Below are 25,646 nucleotides of genomic sequence, written 5' to 3'. Positions count from 1 at the left end.
GCTGTACTCGGCTTGCCCTCCTGATCCGTTCCGGAGCCGTTGCCGGCTCGGCGGCAGGGATCTCCCGATGGGGGAGGGGCAGTCGCTGCAGTTCTCGCTTCCTCAGTGTTCTTGGCGCCCCAATATTCACCCTGTCGGACCAGAGCCTTCGGGAGGCGTAGGGGGGACAATCCACTCGCTGGCCGCGCTTGTTATGCTGTTAAAATGTGCTTATTTCGGCAGCCCGGGAAGAGCGCGGCTTAGACGCGGCTCGTCACCCCGGCGGCCATCTTGGAAAAAGTCAATTTGACAATCTTTTGTCGTACGTAACCACTAACAACTTGGAAGTAAACAAGGAAAAAACTAAAATAGTAATCCTAGAAAGAACAACCAAGAAACCAGATAAGACCAAATGGTACTTCCAATAGTCTGAAATCGAAAAGGTACAAAGCTTCATATACCTGGGCATAATATTGGACAGTTCCAAGAAAGAATTGGCCATGCAAGATGCCCTTCGTTCAAAAACCAGGAAACTAGCAACCCAAGGAAAAGCAATCAACCAAAAATGTGGTCTCTTCTCAATAATTCCAGCCATCGACTTTTATAAAATGAAAGCAGTACCATCAATAACCTACGGAGCGGAAGCAATGCTATTGCTACCGAGTGAAATATGGCCTAAACTGGAAGCATACTATTGGAGGACAGTGCTTGGTTTACCTACTTCTACACCAGTAACGTCAATCCGAAGAGGGCTGAGCCTCCTGTCTTTACAAGGGACACTGAACTGCAATTCTCTGAGACTATTCAGAAAATGCCTGTTATCCACGAGCCCATTGCCTTACAGACTTACAAAATCAGAGATGGCAGCTGAAACAAACAAGACGCTACAATCTTGGAGGAAAGACATCTTAACCTTTCTGAAATCAATCGAGAGCGACGAGGAGGAACTGGTCCAAAATCCTGATTCTGAGAAAAAGCACAAAGAACTAGATTGGATTCAGACTCTGTCAAAAGCCTCTGAAAATAAACGAACTCTTCATTTGCCTTCAAACATAAAGAAATTGAACGAACTTCAGGGCTACATTAAACAATTCCCCAGCGGGCAAGCCAGAAATTGCCTTTTAAGAGGGAGGCTGTCTTTTACCAACGAATGAAATCAAAGCCATAAGAGGACTATCAGACACAAGCCATTGCAGACTGTCGAAAGACAAACGAAAAAGAAAGTTCATCACCTCCTCCTAAAATGCTCAGAAACTGAAAAAATTAGGTCAACATACATGCAATACTTTGTGTCCGACCTGTCGCTGGAGACTGAAAATTGCTTGTGGTCCAGGATAATCACTGGTGACAAATCAACGTGGCTTATGGCAACGTCAAAAATACTCCAACACATAATAACCATGCTGGAAAACTTGTCCTAACCTCTGGAAATTTCCAGGAATAATAACAAGACCTAAGCGTCCGACATCTCCATATTGCCTTATGAAGGGATTCCTTCTTGAAAGAGGAGTAGTGAGAAGGGGCCGATTTTCGGCTGAAAAATACAGTTAATTTAAAGAAATTTAAAATAAATCTTTCGTAGTCATAGAAAAGTTTTGTAAAAATCATGTATTTGATTCACTCAAATAAAAAAATAAGTGAAGTCTGACAAGTGTAAAGTGACGACATGAAGAGAAGACACAAGGGTGCACTGAAGCGATATGCAAATGAAGATGTAACTAATGTAACAAAGTGAACATATATGCGAATACAAAGAAATCATATACACTAAGAAGATAAGTGAGAAGAGATGCAGTAGATGTATATACGCAGAAGTGCAATGTAGATGAGATGTATAGAAGATTGCTGCAGTAGAAAATGCCATTCAACTATCTTTATTTTGACAAATGTCACAAAAGCATATATTAATAACGCACATAAAATGCACATCATGGTACAAGAATTTAAAATTAAAACCACACAATTCTCCGGTGACCTGTTTAAACGTAAGTACCATGCCAATTTAGGAAATTTGCATGTAGCAAATACAGCAAGGGTATCAGTTGAATTTAAACGAGCCTTCATGCCCTCCTCTTTAGTTCTGCACACCAGTTGCAGAAAAGGGGTCTGAGAAAACGCATCCTCAGTGACAATGTAACTGGACATAGCAATAAAAAATGTTTTAAATCCTCAATGACAGGATTTTCAAAGAGGGCACATCGGTGAAACAGCATTCTGCCAACTATGTACTCTTACGTCCTGTCCCCTTTCCTCCATACTGCAAGGACAAAATCACGGCAGAGAATTGACCTCGCCTGCTGGTGTTGGGGAGAATTCTCATTTCAATGGCTAATTTCCCTTACCTAGTGAGCCCCCCAGCAGCTTTGCTGGATCTCTGGATTTTATTTTTCCACTTGGTAAGAGTGTACCCCTTTCTTTCCACTCTTACCTGTGTTTTGCCATGTGTATTTCATCTGTTTTTGTGATTGTGGACTCTGGAGTACACCACTTCAGTAGCCCCCTTCTTTTGTGTGTTACACAGCATCTTCAGTGCAGTGACACAGGGTTGTTTTTTTAGACTTCCCACCGACTCCACATTTCTGAGGCGGACTACTGTCCCCCAGAAAAGGGTAAAGTTGCCATTAACTTTACTTAGTCATTTAACCACAGATCCAGTACACCCCATCTTACATCGAGTACTGGAAAGGGTTAATCCTTAGCCCTTTTTATCTGTACCTCCTAGAGCATTGTTTCACACTTGGCTGGTGGCAGTGGTATCTACCCTAACTTTTCTAACGCGATTATACTATATAAACTTGGTATTGTTTTAGGCTATTATATCAGCCTCAAACTTAAACCCGCTTGACCAAATACTTTCTTTTGGCTCCGGTTGGGTTTATTCACCATTTCTTTTTGTTAAAGTCCTTCTTGTGTTTTACCTTGCGCGGCAAACCAGGTTTGCCTCCTTTGTTCACCGTCTTTTGGCGGGCTTCTGCCCAGAAGCCATCGACTAGGCGCCTGGGTGTCTAGGTGGGCTGAATGTGAGGGAAGGGTGTAGTCACCCCCTGCACAGGGCATACTAGGAAACCCTTTGCCATGATTGGCTGAGGTGGTTGTCAGGACGGACAACCCCCCTGCTGTGGCATTGACAGCCAGGCTCTGTGAATGGGGGATTTTCGCATAAAAGGCAGGTCTCTTGGTCTGGAAGTCAGTTGCCATTGGAACTACAAGGAACCGAAGAGAAGCGGAGAAGAAGTCGACTGCTGCAACTATCCCGTCCCGGTGAAGCCCTGCTGCAGTCCTGAGCTATCTACCCTTCGATGACCAGAGAAGATCCAGTCTGGAGTCTTCTTCCCTTGAGCTTGGTGGGGATAACCAGCTCATTTTCTACAGCCAGAGGATCCTCTTCATGGTCGAAATCGCTGCACCCTGCTGTAGTGGTCCGGATAGCCATCTGAAGAGCCTCTCCTGTTTTTTAAGGAGCACATCTTTTATTCACTGTCGCTGCTGCCGGCTTCAGCCCTGTGTGCTGCAGACCCCTCCAGGCGTCCTCCTTCAGATCGAAGCTCCAGGAACCGAGGATCTGCAGGAAACTACCAGGAACAACTGCCGTGGCACCAGCTTCTTCCTTGAATAAGGTACTGTGTTCTGCTCGAGGAATTTGGGTGAATCCCATTTCTTCGCCTCCAAGGCTTGCCCTTGTCTTCCCTCCTTATAACTTTTGCTTCCGAACATTGACAATATCTAAGTACTCCTGAAAATGCCGAATCGTGAACTATCTGACTGTGTGATCCTTGACAACAGGAACCCGGTTCCACTTGACACTGGCTCCGGCCTATTAACCTTTTTTAATCTCTGTCTAAGAGTGTTCTCTGATTCTGTCTGCCTTGACAAAAGTATTGACAAAAGTATTGCCTATGATTTTTGCTCCCCAACTCTCTCTGGCTCAGGTTCTAAGTGTGTTTTGGCCCCGGTAACATTTCTTGCCGCAGATACGTGTTTCTTTAGTAAGACCGAAGTGTCATTACTGTCAGAAAGTGATCGCAAGTGTATTCCCGGTAACGTCTTTTGATTCATAACACCGGTCTGCTAAAACACAGGGTACTTACCTTGAAGTATACCGTACAAAGTGAATTGGTTAGTTTTATGTGTGGTTTTTGAATTAATAGAAATGTTGTGTTTATAACAAATGGTTTAAAAATAAATGTACTTATATTTTTTTACCTGAAACCTTGAGTCAGTGTTTGCTTGAATCACAGTAATTGTGGTTCCTTTGTGTAATCTCTGCTACTGCTCATATACTCTTAGCCTGGCTGCTCCGCTACTGCTACCACTTTAACATAGTAGTACAGGCTTGTACCAAAGGTAAAACTTGTATTGCCACCTGTAGTCTTAATTGTGTGTAGTTGTCCCTAAGGGAACTGCAGAGGATTCTGCCTAACGGGTGGTACCAACACCTACTAGGTCTCATGGCAGCAGTCCTCTTGGCTGTTCCCCACACGAGACTCAGGATGCGGATACAGCTGCACTTTGCAGCATCATGGAACCAGGAACGGGGCCATCAATCAGAGATAATCAGCGTTCCTCTGGCACTTCACCCAGACCTCACATGGTGTTTTTCACCAGAAAAAACCTTCTTCCCCTTTAAATTTAGAGGCGCGTGGGGGTGCGGCCCTGGGAGCATGCGCTCCCTTGACTCTGCCCTCCGGCGCCACACCTCAGTCCCCATAGACGCGTCGACAATAGATTAACATTGCCTAATGACACCAGTTTTATCAGGGGGGGATGCTGGTTGGGACGTATGGAGGAAAGGGGACTAAGGATAGTCACTATGGTGAGAAACTTATAATTACTTTTACGTCCCTTCCCCTTTCCTCCATACTGCATGGGCAATTACAACTAAGTGTAGCCCCAGGGTGGAGAGGAGACCCTCCTTAAGCAAACCGGTTTCTAAGAACAACCGCCTGTCCGTAAGCTGTCTGATCTAGAGCCGGCGTCCAAACAGTAGTGCTTGCAGAAAGCAGAAGGGGTGGCCCATGTGGCTGCCCTGCTTATGACCTGCCGATGGCAGTTGCCTTAGCTCTGACCGTGTGGGCATGAATGTTGGCCGGTGGTGGCTTATGCTGTCCCTCGTAGGCTTCTTTGATGGCCGAGACCATCCACCGGGCAATGGAGGCCTTGGATGCCCAATACCCCGGTCTTGAACCACCAAAGGTGATGAATAGAGGGTCCGACTTGTGGCAGTTCTTCGTCCTGTCCAAGTAGAATTTTAGTGCCCGCCTGACGTCAAGGCAGTGCAGAACTATCTGCGCCTCGTCCTTAGGCTCAGCAAAAAACATTGGCGTTGCAATTTTCTCGTTGAGATGGAATGAGGAAGGCACCTTAGGAAGGAACGTTGGGTGCATCCGTAGAGCTACCTTGTCCCTGTGAAACATAGTGTATGGCTCGGAAGCAACCGGCGCCCGAATTTCGCTTATTCTGCGAGCCGAGGTGAGACAAACAAGGCCGTCTTAATGGTGACCAGCCTCATGTCTGCGGACGCCATTGGTTTCAATGGTTTGTGCGCCAGGCACCCAAGACTTATGTTGAGGTCCCACACGGGCTATGGGTTCTTGATGGGTGGGTAGAGCCTGGCGAGACCCGTCAAATGTTTGACAATCGGGTTGGAGGAGAAAAAGCTCTCCTCAGAGTTTCTGTATGACCCAATGGCTGCCTGGTAAGTGCGGCAAGTGTCCACCTGCACGCCTGAAAGCGCGAGATGCGCCGAAAAAGAGAGCACGTCGTCTAGGGACAATGCCAGAGGGTTAATGCCTTTAGCGTCTGCCCAGTGGCTGAACCTGGTCCACTTGCTCCTATACTGGACCCTGATAGATTTGCTCCTGGCGCCCTATATGATCTCTAGATTAGCTTTAGAGAGGCTGAGATGTCCTAGCGTGACCTGTTCACGAACCACGCAGTGAGGGCTAATTTCTCTGGTGCGGGGTGAATGTCCCTGCCCCCTTGCTGTGCCAGAATATGTGCTGGGCCTGTCGGCAGGCGCATGGGAGGCCCCCGCCGATAAGCTGAGCAGCGCTGAAAACCATGGCCTGGCTGGCCACCATGGAGCTATTGGGATGATGCTGAGGAGGTGAGACTCCTTGATCATGCATATCACCCTGTGAATCAGGGGGGTGGGTGGAAAGGCGTATGCTGTCTTTCCGTCCCACCTGATCTGAAAGGCATCGCCCAGGCCCTGACCTTGCCAGGAGGCAGACAGTTGGCACTTCTTGTTGCCCCGGGAGGCGAAGAGGTCCACCTAGGAGTGGCCTCATTTGTGAAAGATCTCCTGCATGACTGTCGTTCAACTGCCACTCGCAGTTGTACGCTCCCAGTTTGCTGCACCTGTCTGCCTCCAGGTTGGATTCCCCCGGCAGGTGCACCGCCCTGAGGAAGATGTTGTTCTCTAGGGCCTATTCCCACATGCTGACCGCCAGCCTGCACAGTGGGGGGGAATCTAGTACCTACCTGCTTGTTGATATAGAACATGCTGGTCGAGTTGTCTGTCTGAATGAGGACAACCTTGCCCTCGATGACCGAGAGAAAGGCCCTAAGGGCCAGCCAGATGGCCTTCCATTCCAGCCAATTGATGTGGTACTCCTGCTGGGTCCAGGTGCCATGGAGGTAGTGGTTGTCCAGAGTGGCCCCCCAGCCCTCGAGAGAGGAGTCTGTGGTGATGGTGACCTGTGGTGTAGGTTGCCGGAAAGACTTGCCCGTCCTCAGGTTGCGTTCCCCAGACCACCATGTGAGGTCTGGATGAAGTGCTAGAGGAACGTTGATCATCTCTGACTGATGGCCCCGTTCCTGGTTCCAGGATGCTAAAAAGTGCAGCTGTATCCTCCTCATCCTGAGTCTTGTATGGGGGACGGCCAAGAGGGCTGCTGCCATGGCACCCAATAGGTGTTGGTACCACCAGGCCGAGGTCACTTCTCTGCCATGGTTTTGTCCTTGCAGTATGGAGGAAAGGGGACTAAGGACTAAGAGTACGTTATTCACTACGGTGAGTAACTTATAATTTTCAGCGAAGCTGTTGGTAAAATACCTAGGCAAAATGTTATATACAGTGCTCTTCCACGTTTTGCGGTAACATAGTCCAAGTAATCCTCACAACCTGCCTTAGTTGTGATACTGATATAGAAAATCTACACAACATCCTTTAGGCTTTTGGCCTCTTAGAAAGTGTGCAGGGGATGCAGTTTTCCATAATTTGGATCTCTTTGTTTTCTGTATATATCCAGCCTAGATACCAAGGTTGAGTTTTTCTCCCCTGCACCTAGAACTTCGATATTATTCTTAAACAACTTGCATCTTAGTTTCCACTAAATTCTGTCCACCTTGGTGTGCAAGTGTTTTCGTCTGTGTTTGTTAATACTGATGTATTGTGCCAGGGGCACTTAGCCAAGAGTTTTCGCCAGAACATCTCGCTGTGCTTTAGCAAAGGCGGTATCTTTGACAATACCTTTCAGTTGTGAAGTAATTGCATTTGGGCTGCTCCAGTACGGACCAAGATCCAGTTCCCTCAAACAATTCCTGACATGCACAGTGATGTACCCCCTTGTTGCGCAAAACATCCATTAAAGCATCTCTATATTTAACAAGGTTTCCATTCGACCATAACCGCGCCAAGTGTAACACAAAGTGGATCCGGCAAATGGATGCTATCCCCTACATGCCAGTCTCTACTAAAAGTGGCACTGTTGGCGTGCTTGCAGGCAACCCCACGATGTTTCTCAGAAATGTATTTTCTACTGCTGACATTGAATGGGCGTTCACCTGCCCCCATAGCTCTGCCCTTTACATGGCAGCCTGTCTGGCCGATAAGACGTTATTACATCACCAGGCTTTTTTTTTTTTTTTTTTTTTTTGCAGCGTTTCTTGCAGAACATTTTCGGCAGTAAAACTCCTAAAAACTAAAATATAGGGGGTGGGTGGTGTGGGGTATAGGGACTACAAAATAGGGAAAAGGGAGATTGGGGGACCCTGCCACCCCCAAATATTTTTTTTTAAGTTTTTTTCAGCCAATAATGTTTGCCAAAAATCTCTGCGAAAAAAGTCTGGTGATCTAAGATCATAGAACCGTCTGGCCTGGGCTTTGTAGGCTTCCAATGCTACGCACACTGCTGCATTACTATTTTCAGCAGTATATCGTGCCCGGGCCCTGCTTTGCTGTCTGTTAGGCAGAGTTTGAATGCAGTACCCTTTGGGACCACTACACGCAACTGACTACAGGTGTAAGCAAAACCAACCTTTGGTATAAGTCTGTACTACAGTTTTTGGTAGTGGAGCTGAGCAGCCAGGCTTATCTCAAGAGGGAATGTGAGCTGTAATGATGTTACACAGAGGTCTACAATCAAAGGTGTTCAAATAACCTCTTACACTCAAGGTTTCTTGGTTAAACACTTATTAATTTATTCAACAGTCAGTTACGAAACATTCACTAGAAGGAGGCAGTTAAATATCATACAAACATACTTCTGTACTGTACGCATTAAGTTTCTGAGGCATTCAGACTACTTTGAAGGAGGAGCAAAATGGCATTCAGAATACTTTGAGGGAGTAGCAAAAAGGAATAGGTTCAGAACATAAAAGGATTACAATTGCTTAGACGGTGCAGATACTTTGAGTTCACCAGAAGAGTCCATTCAATTCAATATGCTAGGCCAAAGTCAATGGGCTAAAGTCTTGGCTAGGATACAACGGTTCTGGTACGTAAAAGGTAAAGTCTCCGTAGAAGTTCTGAGTAGTAGTTTGTAACAAGAATTATTATATGTTGAGTCACAAGCTAATTAGGCCTGCTAGTTGCGAAGGTTTCAAGCACTTTCACCGCGAGAGGCAAGTACTCTTGTCTCGTTGAAGAAAAAGATGCAGTGGAAGACTTCTGTTCCTGGCAGTTCCTGCAGATCTCGCTGTTCCTGAGCCTCAGTCGTGGGGACAAGAGGGAGGACGTCGGGGGACTCCTGCACTGCACTGGGACTGGTCAAAAAGCTGGCAACTGGCAAATCTTCAATTCCGGTAACTAGTAAAGCACACAAACTGATGTCGCTCTGCCTGGTTATTTGGTTTCCTGCAGCACTCTGAAGAAAATGCAATCGGCTCTGAGAATGGTATCCAGGTGGCTTAGTGTCGAGTTGATTGGTCCCACCAACTCAAAGGAAGAAGTCGTCCTTGCAGGGCTTCTCTGTCGAGATGAACTTAGCTATTCGGATCTGCAGCAGGGCTTCACCGGGCAAATCAACGGTCCAGGAGTTGCAGCAGCCGTCCTCTTCAAGCTCGTCTTCGGTTCTTTCGTTCCAGTGGTCGGCTTTGCCTTCCAAGCCAAGAGACTCGCCTTTTTATACAGTTCTCTCCCATTCATTCCAGCCTAGCTGTCACTTTCCCAGCAGGGTGGCTGTCCTTGCCGGACAGTCAGCCAGCCAGTCAAACCAGAGTGCATATGGGTCTCCTAGAAGACTAATCACAGGGAGTTTTCAGGCACCTCCCTCACTTCCTGCCCACCCCAGACACTCTGGTGCCAGAGGCGGTCTTCATTCCTGAAGCCTGTCAAAGTTGAATGAACAAAGGAACCAAACCTGGTTTGGCGCGCAGAGCAAAACTCCAGAAGGACCTTTCCACAAAGAAATGGTGAAAAAAGAAGACCGGACCGGTTTAAACAAAGGGGGCTCGGACGCCATCTTGAAAAACATGGATCCTGCGATTTAACGCTCTGTTGTTCACGGTCGGGAAAAATCATGGTAGTTCGTTGTAAAACCACTGCCATCAGCCATTTCGAGAGGAAAGGGTAGCATTTGACTACTACATGAGTATCTAGACACAGGGGCACTAAGTAACCCCTCCAGCATTCTATTGTAAGATAGGGTGTACTGGGTCTAGGAATTTAAAGAGACTCGTAAAGTCAATTTCACTTTACTTACTCTGGAAAACAGTAGTTCATCCCAGAGAAGGTATTTAAACCTTGGGGAAGCCTGAAATGGTTTCCCTGTGCGACTGCACTGAGGGTGCTGTGTGACACACATGAAAAGATGCCTACAGAGTTGTCTAAAACTCCAGAACCAATGAAAACGCAAGAGTAAAACACATTGATTTAAAAAGTTCAAAGTCCCAAAGTTTAGCAAAAGAGCTGGAGGGCTCTAAGGTGGGAGGTATTGGCACATTTATGAGAATTTTTCCTAACACCGTCCAAGGGTGATCCTAGCCTTTACAATTTGCTTCGACCACCCGCAGGATGCCTTTAATCTGACACCCAGATAGTCCTAATGTGATACCTGCTCAATTTCGCCCTCATCGAACACCAACCTAAGTGCCTCACGGCTGTAGAAAATATAACACGGGCAAAGCAGTCATGATGTTAAAACAGACGTTGACTCTGTATAAATAGTAAGCAAGAAGCCTGAAGATGAGACCAAGGCTGCAGAGCTGATAGGCGCTGGAATACAGCTCTGTACAAGAACAAAGAATATTTCCTTGGTTTAGGATCAAGGATGCCACAGCAAGAATCAATTGCAAAGCACGAAAGGAGTCAAAGAGGATAAGCTATGTACTTAGTACATATTTCTCTTAATTTAAGCAAAGACGTGAACATTTGCAAGTGCCTAGATGCAGAAAGTATATGCAAGGCGGAGCAACCAAGTCTCCAGAGGCCAAGAGGAGTAATAGCACCCAGTATATTTAAATCAAATGGCACTAAATAGAAGGTCAGAATGGACAAAATTGTGGTGGTCTCTCACGTGGTGCAAGATCAGAAAACGAGGCCCATTCATAAGACTCCAGACGAAAATAGCAATGTACCTTTACTCCCTTTAAGGTTCAGAGGAAGAGAAAGTTTGCAAGGTCAACTACGAAGAAGACGCTTCGGCTTAGTGCCTAACTGATGGGAGATGGTAGGCTAATTGGCCAAGTGGGCAGTTGTCTGACGTTGTTCCCCGCACATGGATTTTGTTTTACATACGTGCTGCTAATGAGCAGAATGTCCAAGGTTGGGAGGGAATGCCAACCAATCATGAGGGCCTATGTAATGATTGATTCTTTGTCAAGACCGGAGGTGAGCATTATGCTTCAACTCTTTAATGCAGCTTTTTCAAATCTTAATTTTGTTTTACACACACATATATATTTCTCTCAACAGTAAATCAACTGGTTAAATAAAACCTCCCCTACACAGGACTACAAATCCTGAGATGTCCAGTGTCCTGTAGTTTTGTGTCAATTTCCTCAAACAAATCAGAACACACACCTTCCTTATGTCATGTCCTGTCTGAGTCTCTTCCTCTTTCTTTGCTGCTCTTCCAAGCGGAGAAGTCACCCTGTCTTTACTCTATATTGTGTATGTCTTTAGATGAGTAACTGATTAGGATCTGTGTGATTTGTACGCAGGTAAATTACCTGCGACGGAAATGTTTGCATGGGAAATGTTTCCAACACAAAATGTTCATACATTTCCCGTGGTAATTTTGTACAATACCACTGATTAGTGTGTATGCTTAACGCATCAGTTGCTATAGAAGTTCTCACTACCCCCTTATTGTGAGGGCGTGTCGTGCAGCACGATATTGCACCCTTATTAGCCAGCACAATCTAATATCTTTGTTGGGGGTGTTTGATGCATGTTCGGGCGGCGGTCGCTTGCCCGTAGTGTTAATTTCATATCGGTTTGTTGGCAACTTTATTACGCGCGGCGGTGGCAGCACACTGTATTAACAGCTTCTGTTAGGAATGGCAGCCCCCGGGGAGCACACAGAGACCGTGAGTTTTCCTGCTTGCGCTGGGTGACTGGGGCACGCCTTGAGACTTCCACGCTGGGTCCTTCCTGATGGTGAGTAGTCTATTAAAGGAAAGGACAAAGCGTTCCAGTTGCCGGTGCGTACTGCGTATATCGTGGAGAGCGCGTCCCTCAAACGGAATAAGATTTCGGAGTGGAATTTAAGTGGCCTGAACGTTTGTGTGCATTTACTTGTGTATTTACTTGGAACACCTGCTGTCGACTGGGATATTCTCTCAGCACGAGCACAAGGGTAGCTCTCTCCAGCATTAGCAGCCTGAAGGCCCAGATAGCATTATCGCGTAAAGGGCTGTATTTACTACGCCTTATAGTACAATGGAGCCAGAAAGCACTTCACCAGACTACAGTGAAAAGGAGCCAGCGATTGACAGAGACCTGTCACTTAGTTTTAAGAAAGTTCTAGGTGATTCATTGGTGGTGGCTGTGTCACGGTGTGCAGCCCATCCAAGAGCGCCTTCAAGCATTAGAATATCTCGTCTGTGAAGTGCATGGCCCCTAATAAGAGAAAGAGAGCTAATTCCTGGCGAGGGCACCTCGGATAAACAACTCAGGAAGAAGGTTATGTCTAAGAGGGTGGATAAGGCCGGAAGAGCCCCCACTCGTTTAGGCTCGCCTCCTCCCCCTAGGTGAAGTGGTTTGGGCCCAGTCTACACCCCAGGAGGTTGCTGATCCCTTTGCAAAACTGAAAAATGCTTTCCTGGTAAAGACGGTAGTGATGAACCTCTTACCCCCTACACACAGGGAGAAAAATATAGAGGCAACCAAAGATGGCAAAGTCTACTCCGAAGATGAAGTAGGAGAGGAGGATGATCTCCAATCTGATAGGTATGGAGTGGACGATAGCAGCACAATTATTTGCTGCAAGACCGCCTATGAACCTGAGGTGACTTGGCTGGCTAAAGTCTTCCAGGAAGAGGGGGGAATGTAAGAAACCTGAGCTGTTTCTCCCAGGCTATACCCGGGGATCCTTTGTTCCGGTGGCCACGGGAGGGCCATCGCTCTTGGATCCCAACCCTGTGGGCGGACGAGCGAGGGAGGATCACCTGGGCAGGGGTGTCTTTGGGGACTATGGCAGACATGCCCTCTGTCGAGCCCTGGTATTCCTCCTGTTCCGCTACAGTGTGGCAGGGGAGCCCTGCCCTAGTGGACCAAAACTCCAGCTACCCTTCTCCGGTAGTGTTTAAATCAGTACCTGCTCCCTGGGTGATATGCACTTGGTACATTGCTTTTTGGTGAAGCATGTTTCAATTTCAATGAACATGAGCGCAGCTGCATTGTTTCATGGATGCTTTTCTAAAGTGGGGTGTGGCCCTCCGATGTTTAATACTTGGTATTGCTTTGTGAAATAGGGACTTGTATAAAGCAGCCCAAACAAACTGTTAATTATCAAGTTGTATACATTTTGCTACTAGGGTTTCAAATAAATAGCGTGTCCAGGAGAGCAGCTGTTATGTTTATATCGAGGTCACGTAAAGGCACCACATATTTATTTTATTGTATAACTCATATGGGAATGCCAGTTTCCTGACACATTTTTTGTCCTCACTGTTAGCATTATGATGCATAGCTGGGTGACTAATGAAGATTTACAATACATAGGTAGAACGTTAATGATGTAAATGGCCTGTTTTATAGTGGGTTTTACCTGTTTATAAACTTTCCTTTGCCTTAAATGCATATCTTGGTAAAATGGGAATTGGACATGTTATATAGAGCACTGTTTCAGTGATGTGCATATTTTTTCTCTAAAGCAGCATACTAGTGCAGTTCTAATTAAATCTACCCTTTTGTGCCGCCCAACCAAGATAGTTATTGAACGTTGTCTCATTCAAATGCTGCTTCTTATTCCTTAGAGCACAAATATATGCAACATGGACCCATTGCCGTCTCTTGAAGATTTGGATAATGCAGTATTCAGAGAGACGGACAAAAACAGGATTCCAGTACTAGGTATGACATGCTGTAATCTGAAATTGCTGCATAATTGTATTCTTTCTATGTATAGAAACTGCATAAGGAGGGGGAGGGTGGGAGGTGCCACATTTGGATTGCATGTTGCAGAGAGTTGTCCTGGTGGATTTTGTGGATTTCAGTCTTGAGGCATGCAACTGTGTGGTGTATGTGTGAGAGGGAGGGGAACTTCAATTGTGGAATAGAAACTACAGGTACTACTAGAGCTCACCATGACTGTGTCGGTTTGCAACTAGGTTGGTTGGTTTTCAGTCTCTGCGGCTGGTAGTGGAACAAATTAGTAGCTCGGCTTAACATGGAAGCATGTACATGTCCTTTATGGCTTTACGAAACATTGCGTTTAGCCGGGATAGGAGGCTGTGTATGGTGCTTTTTTTCTTCATAGGAGAGAGTTAGTAGGGTGTTTGACTTTGCATTTGTGTTCTGTATAGCATGAACCTAGCTTGGGAGGAACAGAGCGCTGTGTTGGAGAGAAAAAGGGTACATTTAAAAGGAAAGCCCACAGCAGTGGTAATCTTGAGACAGTGGATTTCAAGTCGAACCCAGAAATTCCCTAAAAAGCAGGCTCTTAGGTTCGTTTCTGAACTGCAGAGGAGTATTGGAGAGGTCCTGATCACAACTAGGTATGTATTTGAGTATACTGGTGTGCATAGTGTGACAAAGATGGGCAATTCTTCCCTTCTTCCCAGGGGGGCATGTACCTTTAAGTCTAAGGGGTTGAGCCTGCAAAGCAAGACCCTCCTTAGAGGTCTGGGAGAGCGGGACCTCACTGGGAAAGTGATTCCCTTATTTGGGACAAGGACTCCCATTCCTATAAGGAACCCCCTGCCAACATATATGGGCGTGCAAAATACTGACATCTGTGTGGCATTCAAAAAAACATAATGACATTGCTCCTATATCTTTGGCTCAAGCTAATGCTCGGAGCACTTTCAGCTCATTAGCTGGTGAAGAACAACAAGCCCCTTTGAAATACGGTAGCGTGAATAAAGAGATGAGGAAGCTTGAGTGGAGGAAGAGGAGTCCTATGCAGAGGTGAGCCTCTAACCAGCATCCGCCCAACGGGACAGAGCCACGCTAGATTGCGGAGCCAACAGTGGCATGGAAGAGAAGAGTGGATCTAGAGAGAGATGGCGAGCGCAGCAATACTGCAGTGAAGGAGACTGGGATGGAAGATTTGGCTCACCTGTTGGTGAGACCACGGTACAACAGTACTGGGCCTTGGGCCCAGAAACAAATCCTTCATTGGGAGTATGAAGACTGAAGAAAGTTGCCAAGACGGGCAGAATCCGAGAAGTGAACGCTTCTGTAGAGGAGACATTGTGGAGTGGAATGAGCAGTAACGTCCACGCTGCAATGCCATCCTGCTGGAGCATACTCGAAAACCAAGAAGGTACCAGAGAGGAGGAGGAGGAGGAGGAGAGTGGGACTCAACACGATGTAGAAACCTAATGAGGAGGGTTACGGGATCCAAAGAAACCAGAGTTATGACTATTGGCAGGGGGACAATAATTGCACCACAAAAACAAATGCAGCCAAAACCCCACAGTGGTCTGGAGAGCCCTGTGTAAATAAGGAATCTTATACAACTAATAAAGAGAAGAAAAACGTGGTTGAGTCAATGAATGTGGTCAAGATTCCAATTGAACGGAGGAAAGAAAATGGCCACATTTGTGGAGAAGGAGGAAGGGAATCCTCTCTTCCCCCTAAAGGGCAAGAGATATTTGGTTCATACAGAGACTTGCAACTTTTTATGAGGAACCTAAAGAAAGGTCTAAAGGAAAGGAAGGAAATGATTAAGGGTCTGATTGCATCCCTTAGAAACCCTAGAAAATAGCGGGAGAAAAACATTTTCAACACCTGCCACCAACCCTTTAATGGAGCTAACAATACTGCAGGGATAGGGCAGTAGTTAAAAAGAATGTGGAGCTGTTTTCGTTTGCTAGACTGAATATGCTGACCAATCTAGCCACAAAATGTAGAAAATGGCAGAACACCCATAAGGCATCCATAAGAACCATGGATTGGCAGAATCAATTTTTGTGGCTGAGAGTGGATAATATGACAAAGTTCTGGCACCACTTTAATGGCTTTCAAAATCCTTTCCCAGACAGAACTTAACCCTATTTCACAGGAAAGTTGGATTAAATATTTTCAAGACTGTTAGGCAGAATCCTGTGCAGTGCCCTTAGGGACCACAACACTCAATTAAGACTACAAGTGGTAATACAAGTTCACCTTTCGTATAAGCCTGTACTACACTGTTAAAGTGGTAGCAGTAGCAGAGCTGCCAGGGTCATCTCAAGAGAATATGAGCAGTAGCAGAGATTACACAAAGGGACCACACTTACTGTGACTCAAGCAAACACTGACTCAAGGTTTCAGGTAAAAAATAGAAGTACATTTATTTTTAAACCATCTGTTATAAAACACAACACTTCTATTAATTCAAAACCACACATAAAATACACTACAACCAACCAATTCACTTGGTACAGTATAACTCAAGGTGAGTACCCTATGTTTTAACGGACCGGTGTTGTGAAACAAAAGACGTTACCGGGAATACATATGCGATCATTTTTTGACACTAATGACAGATCGGTCTTACTAAAGATACGCGTATCCGTGGCAAGAAATGTTACCGGGGCAAAAACCCACTTAGCACCTGAGTTAACCAGAGAGAGTCGGGGGTAAAAATCATAGGCAATACTTTTGTCAGGGCAGACAGAATCAGAGAACACTCGTTGACAGAAATTCAAGAGTCAATAGGCCGGAGCCAGTGTCAAGTGGAACCGGGTCCCTGTTGTCGAGGATCACACAGTCGGACAGTTCAAGATTCAACGTAGCCAGAGTACTGAGATTTCGAGGGGATTGGGTCCTCCAACGTATTCCATATCTATGTAATCACCACAGCTGTGCTGCTTCGGAAACTTTTTTCTCTGCGTCCTGCGTCGATGCGCCGTCGTCGAGGACCTCCTCCGACGTCATCCGATGTGATAAGTAGGACGCACGACGCCCGTAGCCTCAGTTCCGTTTTTTCCGTGAACGTGTTGCTTCGTGAATCTCAGTTAACACCTCGACTCTTTGGAGTTCTGTTCTTCTCGGTTCTTTGAACATGTTCGTTTTGTGAAAATCCTTCGTGTGAAGATGTCTTCTACTTCGTCTTCGACCCCGCGTCCGGGTTTCAAGAAGTGCGGGGAGTGTGGGTCCAAGATGTCGGTGAGGGACTCGCACGACGCCTGCCTCTGGTGCCTCGGGGAGGCCCACGACACGGATGACTGTATCGACTGCCAGTCGCTCACGTCCAAAGCCTTACGCGAACGTAAGAAGTTGTTGTCGGTAGGTCGGGTGTCCAAGCCCCGGAAGTCGAAGTCTGCGGGGCTTTCGACGGATGATTCGAGGGGTGACTCTCCGCGTCATCGTCGGAAGTCTCGTGGGTCTCCTTCTTCGAGGCATTCTCGGAAGCGCCGACACCGGTCGTCTTCCAGGTCCTCTTCGGAGGACTCTGCCTGGCACGTCGCTTACCCCACCAGCCGTGCGACGCCAGAGGAATGGGCTTCCTTCGAGAAGAAAATGCTGGCGATTCTTGAGTCGCAGGGTACTAAGCCGTCCGCGCCCCCGAGTGGGGTCGGTCGTGAGAGGTCGAGAGACACCGCTCGCAAGAGTGGTCGGCACGATATTGTCAATAGAGGAAGCAAAAGTTATAAGAAGGAGGGGGGGGAGATAAGGGCAAGCCTTGGAGGAGGAGAAAAGGGATTCACCCTAGCTCTTCGAAGCAGAACACAGTACCTTATTCAAGGAAGAAGCTGGTGCCACGGCAGTTGTTCCTGGTAGTTGCCTGCAAACCCACGGTTCCTGGAGCTTCGGCAAGACGGACGACGTCTGGAGGGGTCTGCACCACACAGGGATGAACCCGGCAGCAGCAATGGTGAATAAACGTTGCGCTCCTTTAAAAATAGGAGAGGCTCTTCTGATGGCTTTCCGGACCACTACAGCAGTGTGCAGCGATTTTGACCACGAAGAGGATCCTCTGGCTGTGGAAGATGAGCTGGTTGACCCCACCAGGCTCAAGGGAAGAAGACTCCGGACTGGATCTTCTCTGGTCGTCGAAGGGTAGATAGCTCAGGACTGCAGCAGGGCTTCACCGGGTTGGGATAGTTGCAGCAGCCGTCTTCTTCTCCGCTTCTCTTCGGTTCCTTGTAGTTCCAGTGGCGACTCTGACTTCCAGCCCAAGAGTCCTGCCTTTTATGCAAAAATCTCCCATTCACACAGCCTGGCTGTCAATCACGCAGCGGGGGGGTTGGCCAGCCCGGACAACCACCTCAGCCAATCATGGCAAAGTGCGACTTGGGTTTCCTAGGATACCCTGTGCAGGGGGTGACTACACCCCTCCCTCACATTCAGCCCCCTTAGACATCCAGCCGCCTAGAGGAGGGTTTCTTGGCAGAAGCCTTCCAAAAGACAGTGAACAAAGAAGGCAAACCTGGTTTGCCGCGCAAAGTAAAACACAAGAAGGACTTTAACAAAAAATGGCAAATAAACGTGACCGGAGCCAAAAGAAAGAGTATTTGGTTAAGCGGGTCTATGTTCGAGGCTAATATAATAGCCTAAAACAGTACCACGTTCATATAGTATAAACGCAGTAGAAAAGTTAGGGTAGATACCACTGCCACCAGCCAAGTCTAAATGTTAAAAGAGCAAAACAAGGCTCTAGGAGGTACAGATAAAAAGGGCTAAAAAAGTAACCCTTTCCAATACTCCATGTAAGATGGGGTGTACTGGATCTGTGGTTAAATGACTATGTAAAGTTAATGGCAACTTTACCCTTTCCTGGGGGACAGTAGTCAGCCCCAGAAATGGAGTCGGTGGGAAGTCTAAAAGACAACCCTGTGTCACTGCATTGAAGGTGCTGTGTAACACACAAAAGAATGATGGGGCTACTGAAGTGGTGTACTCTAAAGTCCACAATCACAAAAACAGATGAAATACACATGACAAAACATGGGTAAGAGTGGGGGAAAAGCTCACACTCTTAACAAGTGGAAAAAATAAACTCCAGAAATCCAGCAAAGCTGCTGGGGGACTCACTAGGTAAGAGAAATTAGCCATCAAATGAGAATTCTCCCTAACAAAGGCCTGTACTGTTCTCTGAAAATATTATGATGGAGCAGAAGCTGGAGGTGTCAGTGGCTTGGGGTCAGGAGGGGTTGCTCTTGGGCAGCGCACTAGAAGCTGAGATGAATGTGGAACATTTTGAAAGATTAATGATGAAATCTAAAGCATTGCGTGCCCCTGGGCCTGACGGCATTCTTTAAGGGTAATCCAATTATCTGGGCTAGGTTGTTAGAAATATATATTTCCTAAAATCCTTAAGACTGGTTTAATACCAGACTATTGGTGTCAGTCCGTTCCGGTCCCAATTCTACAGAAAGGGGATAGACTCCTTCCATCTAATTAGTGCCTTCTGCAATGATGGATTCAAGTCAGAAACTGTTTGCCAACATATTATTAGAGCATCTAAATGCCTGGATGGAAACAAAAAACATTCTCAGCACATTTCAGACAGGCTTCAGAAAGAAATATAACACAACCTCTAACATCGTGACATTACAATACCTGAGGGCCTTGAGACCCACAGGGAAGAATAAGCTCTACGTTTATGTCGATTTTTCAAAGGCTTTTTATTTGGTTTCAAGAACTAGGCTCCTGGAGAAACTAAAAGACTGGAGTATAGATCCAGTCCTGCTCTATTATATCCAACTGCTGTATACAAACATATATGTAGCTGTTCGTATCAGCCAAGAGGGGCACCTCTCAAAACATATAGCTACTTATCAGCGGCTAAAACAGGGTTGTGTTTTGGGACCTGTCCTGTATAATCTCCATACAGCTGACATGGAATTGCCTTTCAAGGCTCTAAGAAATGTTCCCGCAAGTATAAATGGTGTCAAAATGACTTGTATGTCATACGCTGATGACATTATTATATTCGATCAGACACAGATTGGCCCTCAGCGCACATTGAATGCCCTAAGTAGGTATGCAAAAGTAAATCTTATAGTCCTAAATGAAAAAAGAACCATGTGCTTGGAGGGCTCACAAAGATTAAGAGAACCACGGTGGTACTTGGAAAGTATAGCCTTAATGAATGTTAAAGAAGTCCTATATTTGAGCTTTGCTATATGGTCTAGACCATCTGTCTGTCTTTGAGGAATATATACATACAAAAAATATGGAAGAGATGGTCGTCCACAAAAACCTACATTGAGCACTGTGGCGGAAGCAATATAGAAGGATTTGTTGAAATATGTAGAGGTAGCATCATTCCTGCCTTTCTTTATGCCCTGGAGGTCTTGCCAGAAACTGAATTAACTTGGTTAGACAGACTCGAGGCTAAACTGCTATGCACAATTGTCAACATGCTTAAGGGGGGTCCCAGTGGAGGCCCTGAGATTAGAATATGGTTTGCAGTCTCTGTCCTCGTGTTGGTCGGTTAAAAAAGTATTATTATACTCCAAGCTAATCAGGACGGATTCCAGTTCAAACTATTTATTACAACTATTGGGTAAAGACTTGCAGAAAGTCTCCCTGAATATGTTTGTTGAAAATCTTTATATCTTTACAAAAAAATACTTGTCTGAATTGAGACTTGCCTTGAAAGTGATTTGCAACTGCCCTGATGTTGAACTACTCATAAAGAGAAATGCAATTGAATTGGATATGGTCAGGGGGATCGACAAATTATTAGGCCTCAAGGGGTACAGAGAATATGCTTCTCTGGGTTTTCGAGCACCCTTAGTTTTAGTTCATAGGAAGCAGAAGAGACAGGCATTTTTCTTTCAGTTATATAAAACAGTGTAAATATGACATCCGTGAGTCCGCCTCCTACTGGTTCGCCACAATAGCAGGAGTACTGCCTCCTGGTCTTGTCCTTGCATGCCAGTTTTATTTCAAGCCTTATGATGGTCTGGCTTCTGGAGCTGTATGTGTGCCCCCAGAGGTGGTATATTGCACAGCAACGTTATGTAGGTGGTTTTGGAGAGAATCCTGGCGGGAATAGGAAGGGCTTTACCTTGCAGAGCAGTGTTGGCTGAAACCAAGCGGTCAGAGCCCTTTTGTTAATATGCTGCCGGGAGGAGATGTTGCCATCCACGATGAACCAGAGGGATTTAGCAGACGGGATAAGTTGAGGAGTAAAACCATCAAAGTGCATGTAATTTTGCCGTCCTTGGATGATTTCCTATTTGGGTGGGTGACAGGAGAACAGATTCCATTTTGGGTGGGCTGAGCTTTAGGTATGCAGAAGACATTTCGACATTTCTGTTTTTGGAAGAGTATCGTCTACTACTTTGCCATTTGGTGGTAAGGGGTCGTCTTTATATTGTTCAGTGTTTTCCCATTCAGTATTCCCTAATTTAATTGAATGAGTGTTGGGAAAGATTTCTCTTTCAGGCAACTTTCCCTCCATATTCTATGGACTCTCAAACTTGTTGCTTTTGTTTTCTTGACCTGTCCTGGCCTTTTGCTCATTTTGTCATGGGGAAACTTATCAGTCCTTCAGACTATCAGTACTGGGAAACTGTTTCCTTTTGTTTTTTACTTTTTACGTCTTTTGATAACTTTTTCTAACAGTGAACATAGCAACTTACAATGCAGTGCATGATGATACTTTTGTATCAGCCTAGACTTTTACACTGGGGATTTTTGGTTACTTGTTAATATGCTTAAGGACTAGCGGGTGGCAGCAATTACATTTTTACCATGTTTGCATTTAGTTTAGTGTGCACATTTGCGTTTGCTGCGTCTGGCTACTAAACGTGGCTAGTGTTGTGAAATGGTCATGCTATGAGATTTTCGCTTGTCCTTTGTTCATTTTGTTTCTTGGCCTTCTTCCTGCCTTCTCAGGTCAGGAATACTCCTACGTCCCGTCCCCTTTCCTCCATACTTATGGGACATTCCGTCCATCAGGACAGGACCACAGCACTTATTGAGCATCAAAAAAATGTGCTTTGTTGTCCTGCTTTTATTCTTATGCGGGGCCACTACACGTGACCGCAGACCCCCCCCCCCCCCCCGCCCTCCCTTCCTGAGCTACGCCTCACGCATCACCCTTCAATCCTTTTCTCTGCACGGTCGGGGTCGGACACACTTGCATCTTGGGGAATTTTTTTTCTTTTTATCCCTTTTCCTTCATATTCCTGCTCTGGTTCCACAGTCTTCTTTCTTCCATCCATGCCGGAGCATCTGGGATTCGTGTCTTATTCTTCGTGCGAATGTCGTTTCGCGATGGCAGATCCCCACTCTCTCCGCCTGGAGTGCTTGGGCCCGGAACACCGGTGGGACTCTGTGTCATGATGCCCGCTCCCGGGGAGCCGGTTCAAGCCCGGCGTCCCCGAAAGCGGACATCCAGTCCCCAAGGAAGGACGCAGCAACCCCATATAGGGGCCCTTTGGACAGTGTCCTGGCACCTATGGCGCCAGGCTCATAAAAGACATCAGTCCTGGCGCCATAGGCGCCAGGCTCATTATGGGAGTGCTTGGGTGCACTTACCTGATGCAGACCATGCTGCAGGATCCCGGCCTCCTTGAGGCCTGAAAGGAACTACTTTACATGTGGGACTAATTTACCATCCGGCGTGGTCGGGGAAGGATACATACCTGGAACTTCTTCCAAGGCTATTTAAACCCCACCCGAACAGCCACACGTGCTTCGCGTTGTTCTGAATCTAGCAGCTGGACGCTCACTGTGTCTGCTCCTGCATCCTGACTTCTGCCACGCCTGCCAGCATCCTGGATCACCTGCAAAGGAAAAGAAGAAGAGAACAGAAGAAGGAAAAGTCCTTACCTGCTAAATCCGCATCCCGGAGACATCTCGCTGACAATCCTGAAAAGGAAGACTTTAATTTAAAAGCTCATTGCGTCGATCGCTGCAGCGCCGCATTCCTCTCACCTTCACAGGGCGCCTCCATGTTCAGCAGCGATCATCCGGATTCGCAGCCGCGCACCAGCGCCTAGGGAGAAAAACACCAGAACAAAAGGTGAGAGAGAGAAGGGAATGAGGAAAGCTAAATCTCCATGTTAAGACTTACCTGTTGATTCATTCCCTCTTCATTTCGGGTCCGCGCCGCATCCTGGCATTTCCGGACCCCGGCCCCTAAGGGGAAAAAGAGACATCAGCGTTAATGAGCGAATGAAAAGACATTACCAAAAAACGCTCATTAAAGACTTACCTGATTTCTACAAGGATTTCACCTCTCATCTCGGGTCGGTGCCTATTCCCCGGCATTCCGTACCCCGGCCCCTATGGGGAAAAAGACACTAGCATTAGTACATTAATGCATGGACACAATGGGAACCTCTTATCAAAAAACTTACCTGGAAGCCAAGCAAGTTTGGTTCTCACCAATCCGAAAATCCAGTGAAGTAACTGGATACCAACGCGCCCCTGCATCAGAAGCAGGATGGAGAGCTCGTCCTTCCAGACTCTAAGGTGAGACGCTACGAGAAATCACAGAAGGGTTTCAAGGAGGGTGAGAGGGGAAAGTGGGAGGCCGATTGCATTACCCCGCAGACAGTTAATCCCCTATTTTCGCCTACAGAGGGATACTTCTGCGAGCCAGACAAGCCAGATTTGGGGGCCCAGTCCAGTCCGTCTTCCGAACCCTGCACATCACCTTAGAAGAGGTCACAGCAGCGCGAACCAGGCCAGCGCCTCCGTGGGAGTCAGGTGAGCGTAACACTCTGCTTCTACTGCGACACCCTCTCCATCCGGGGCACTCCAGTATCGAGTTGTCAGGTGGGAGAAGGTGTTCTAGTGGATACCTCCTCCACATTTACAGCAGTTCATGGAAGAAAAAAGAGGCTGGTAAACTCCTTCCTTTTCAGGGCACCCCGGCCAGGGGACACCTTCCCGGGGTCTTCTGGTTCCGGGAGGGGCCCAAGTGGCTCTGGTACCAGGGTTCTCCCTGAGGTGTCCCAAAAGGGATCTAACCTGGACGCCAGAGTTTCCTCTGAGGTTCTCTGTAAGGGGGCCACCAGGACCGGATCTTCATCCGAGGGTCTCCTTCTGGGAGCTATGGTTAAGCACAGTACTTCTGGGGCAGTTTTCATCTGGGTAGTTGCTGGGGTTTCCAAATCTGGAACTAAGTTTACCGAGACTCTTCTTGAGGTTCCCGTTAAGGTGACTAAATGCACCGGGCTTACCCCTGAGGATCCTTGACTTGGGGCTATATCTCAGCCTGGCAAGATTGAGGGGTTTCCTCGAAGGCTGTGGCTGCTAGGGGGTGATCCTAACCATTCCCAAACACAAGCCTGTGGTCGAAACGATCCTGCTGAGGGGGGCAAAGAAGGCGGTTAAACACCCTACGTCCTCAAGTACCGGCACCGCTGAACTTCACTCACTGAGGGCTGATTCTCCAGCAGACTCCAAGGGGTCACGGAAGCGCTCTAGATCTGCTAGCACCAGCTCTGCCGAGGTTCCCTGTCACAGGGCTAAAATGGGACACAAGTCCCTGGATACCCCTGTGGTGACAACGGCCTCACTGACACCTGTGACACAGTTCCCCCTCAGGCAGTAATAAAATGGCGGTCCAACCCTGCGGTCTGCGGCAGCCATTTTGACTACCTCTCTCACACCAACTTTCTCAACGGCTGGTTTCTAGGGGCCTATTTTTGGGGTGGAACAGCATTTTCTACGTAATGTGGATAATGAGAATCCGTTCTGCCCTCTGTTGGATTGTCATGCTCGTTTTCCACTGTGCTACAGTCTTGCTACTGCCTACATCCGCTCCCTTGGTTTATGTGGATCCAGTTAGCGAGGGACCTTCCTGCAGTCCTGGGGGTGTATGCCCCTTCCGAGCAGCCTCTACCCACTCCAGTGCCTAGGCCTTCTTCTGAGGATGCGTTTTCTGGAAAGTTTCAGATGCTTATGCACTCTGATCCAATGAAGACATACTTTAAGGATCTTTTCAAAGAAATGTATCCTAACCCACCTGAACCAAAACCTGCTCCAGTTACTCCTATGCAGGTCGCTCTAGTGCCACCTCCTCCACCCCCTCTACAGTGGGGCCTCTGTCTCCACTGCCTCCTCTTTCACCCGTGCTAAAGGCTCCCGTTGTGCAGTCAAGTCTGCCCACGAGGTCTGAGGTGCCACGTGCTGCAGATCAGGATTCTGTTCCTGCCGCACTGGATGAAGATCAAGTGGATCAGGATAGCGACGACCCGCTCAGCTCTGAGCCTTTCACGACCTGGTAGTGGATATGATGGCATTGCTAGACATTCCAATACCTGACCCTCTGCCTCCACAAGAATGTGTACTTTTGGGAACCTTTACCTTATCGACACAGGAGCGCACCAGCCTAAAAAGGATGTCCTGGCCGAAGCCCGCAAGGTCTGGAAAAACTTTATTCTGGGTAGCACCTAAACACGAAAATTGACACTTGTTACAAGCTACTCGGAAGACACATCCTTGACTGCATGTTCACTCCCCTCATCGACGGTGGCAGTAGCTACGCTCCAGTCTAAGCCATCCTCCACTGCAGCGTCCCAAGTCCTTTCCAAGGTGGACAAGCTTCCTGACGCCATTGGGAACAAAGTATTTTCCAATTCGGCCCTCCAGCTGCGTCAGTCAAATACTGAGGTAATCCTGGTGGCTGCTAATCTCAAACTGTGGAAGGAGCTTGCTGAGTTTCAGGAATATATTCCTCCTGACAAGCGGCTTATCCAATGCCAAAGTTCTGGCGCAGGACCTGCTGGAGGCCGTCCTAGATGTTGTGGACTTGAGGTGGCATGTGGAGGGTTTTGAAACGATGGCATAGGTTTGGAGGGAAGCCAACAATTTTTGGTAAAGCTTAGAGGACCACACTGGGAAGTAAGGGGGAGGCTATTGTCACCTTGTAGCTCTG

General features: G+C 47.0%; 1 protein-coding gene across 1 annotated transcript in view; it reads left to right on the top strand.

Moving 5' to 3' along the window:
- The window catches only part of MAP3K2 (mitogen-activated protein kinase kinase kinase 2), a 1,280,649-nt gene that overhangs the window by 568,285 nt on the left and 686,718 nt on the right, over positions 1 to 25,646 (top strand). Inside the window, exon 7 of the mRNA XM_069616795.1 lies at positions 13,624 to 13,720. Coding sequence (XP_069472896.1) covers positions 13,624 to 13,720 — 97 coding nt within the window. The remainder of the gene's footprint in view (positions 1 to 13,623; positions 13,721 to 25,646) is intronic.

This window comes from Ambystoma mexicanum, chromosome 9, assembly GCF_040938575.1.
Source record: "Ambystoma mexicanum isolate Mex_15411 chromosome 9, UKY_AmexF1_1, whole genome shotgun sequence".
Taxonomy (NCBI): Eukaryota; Metazoa; Chordata; class Amphibia; order Caudata; family Ambystomatidae; genus Ambystoma; species Ambystoma mexicanum.
This window is presented reverse-complemented; position numbering and strand designations above follow the sequence as displayed.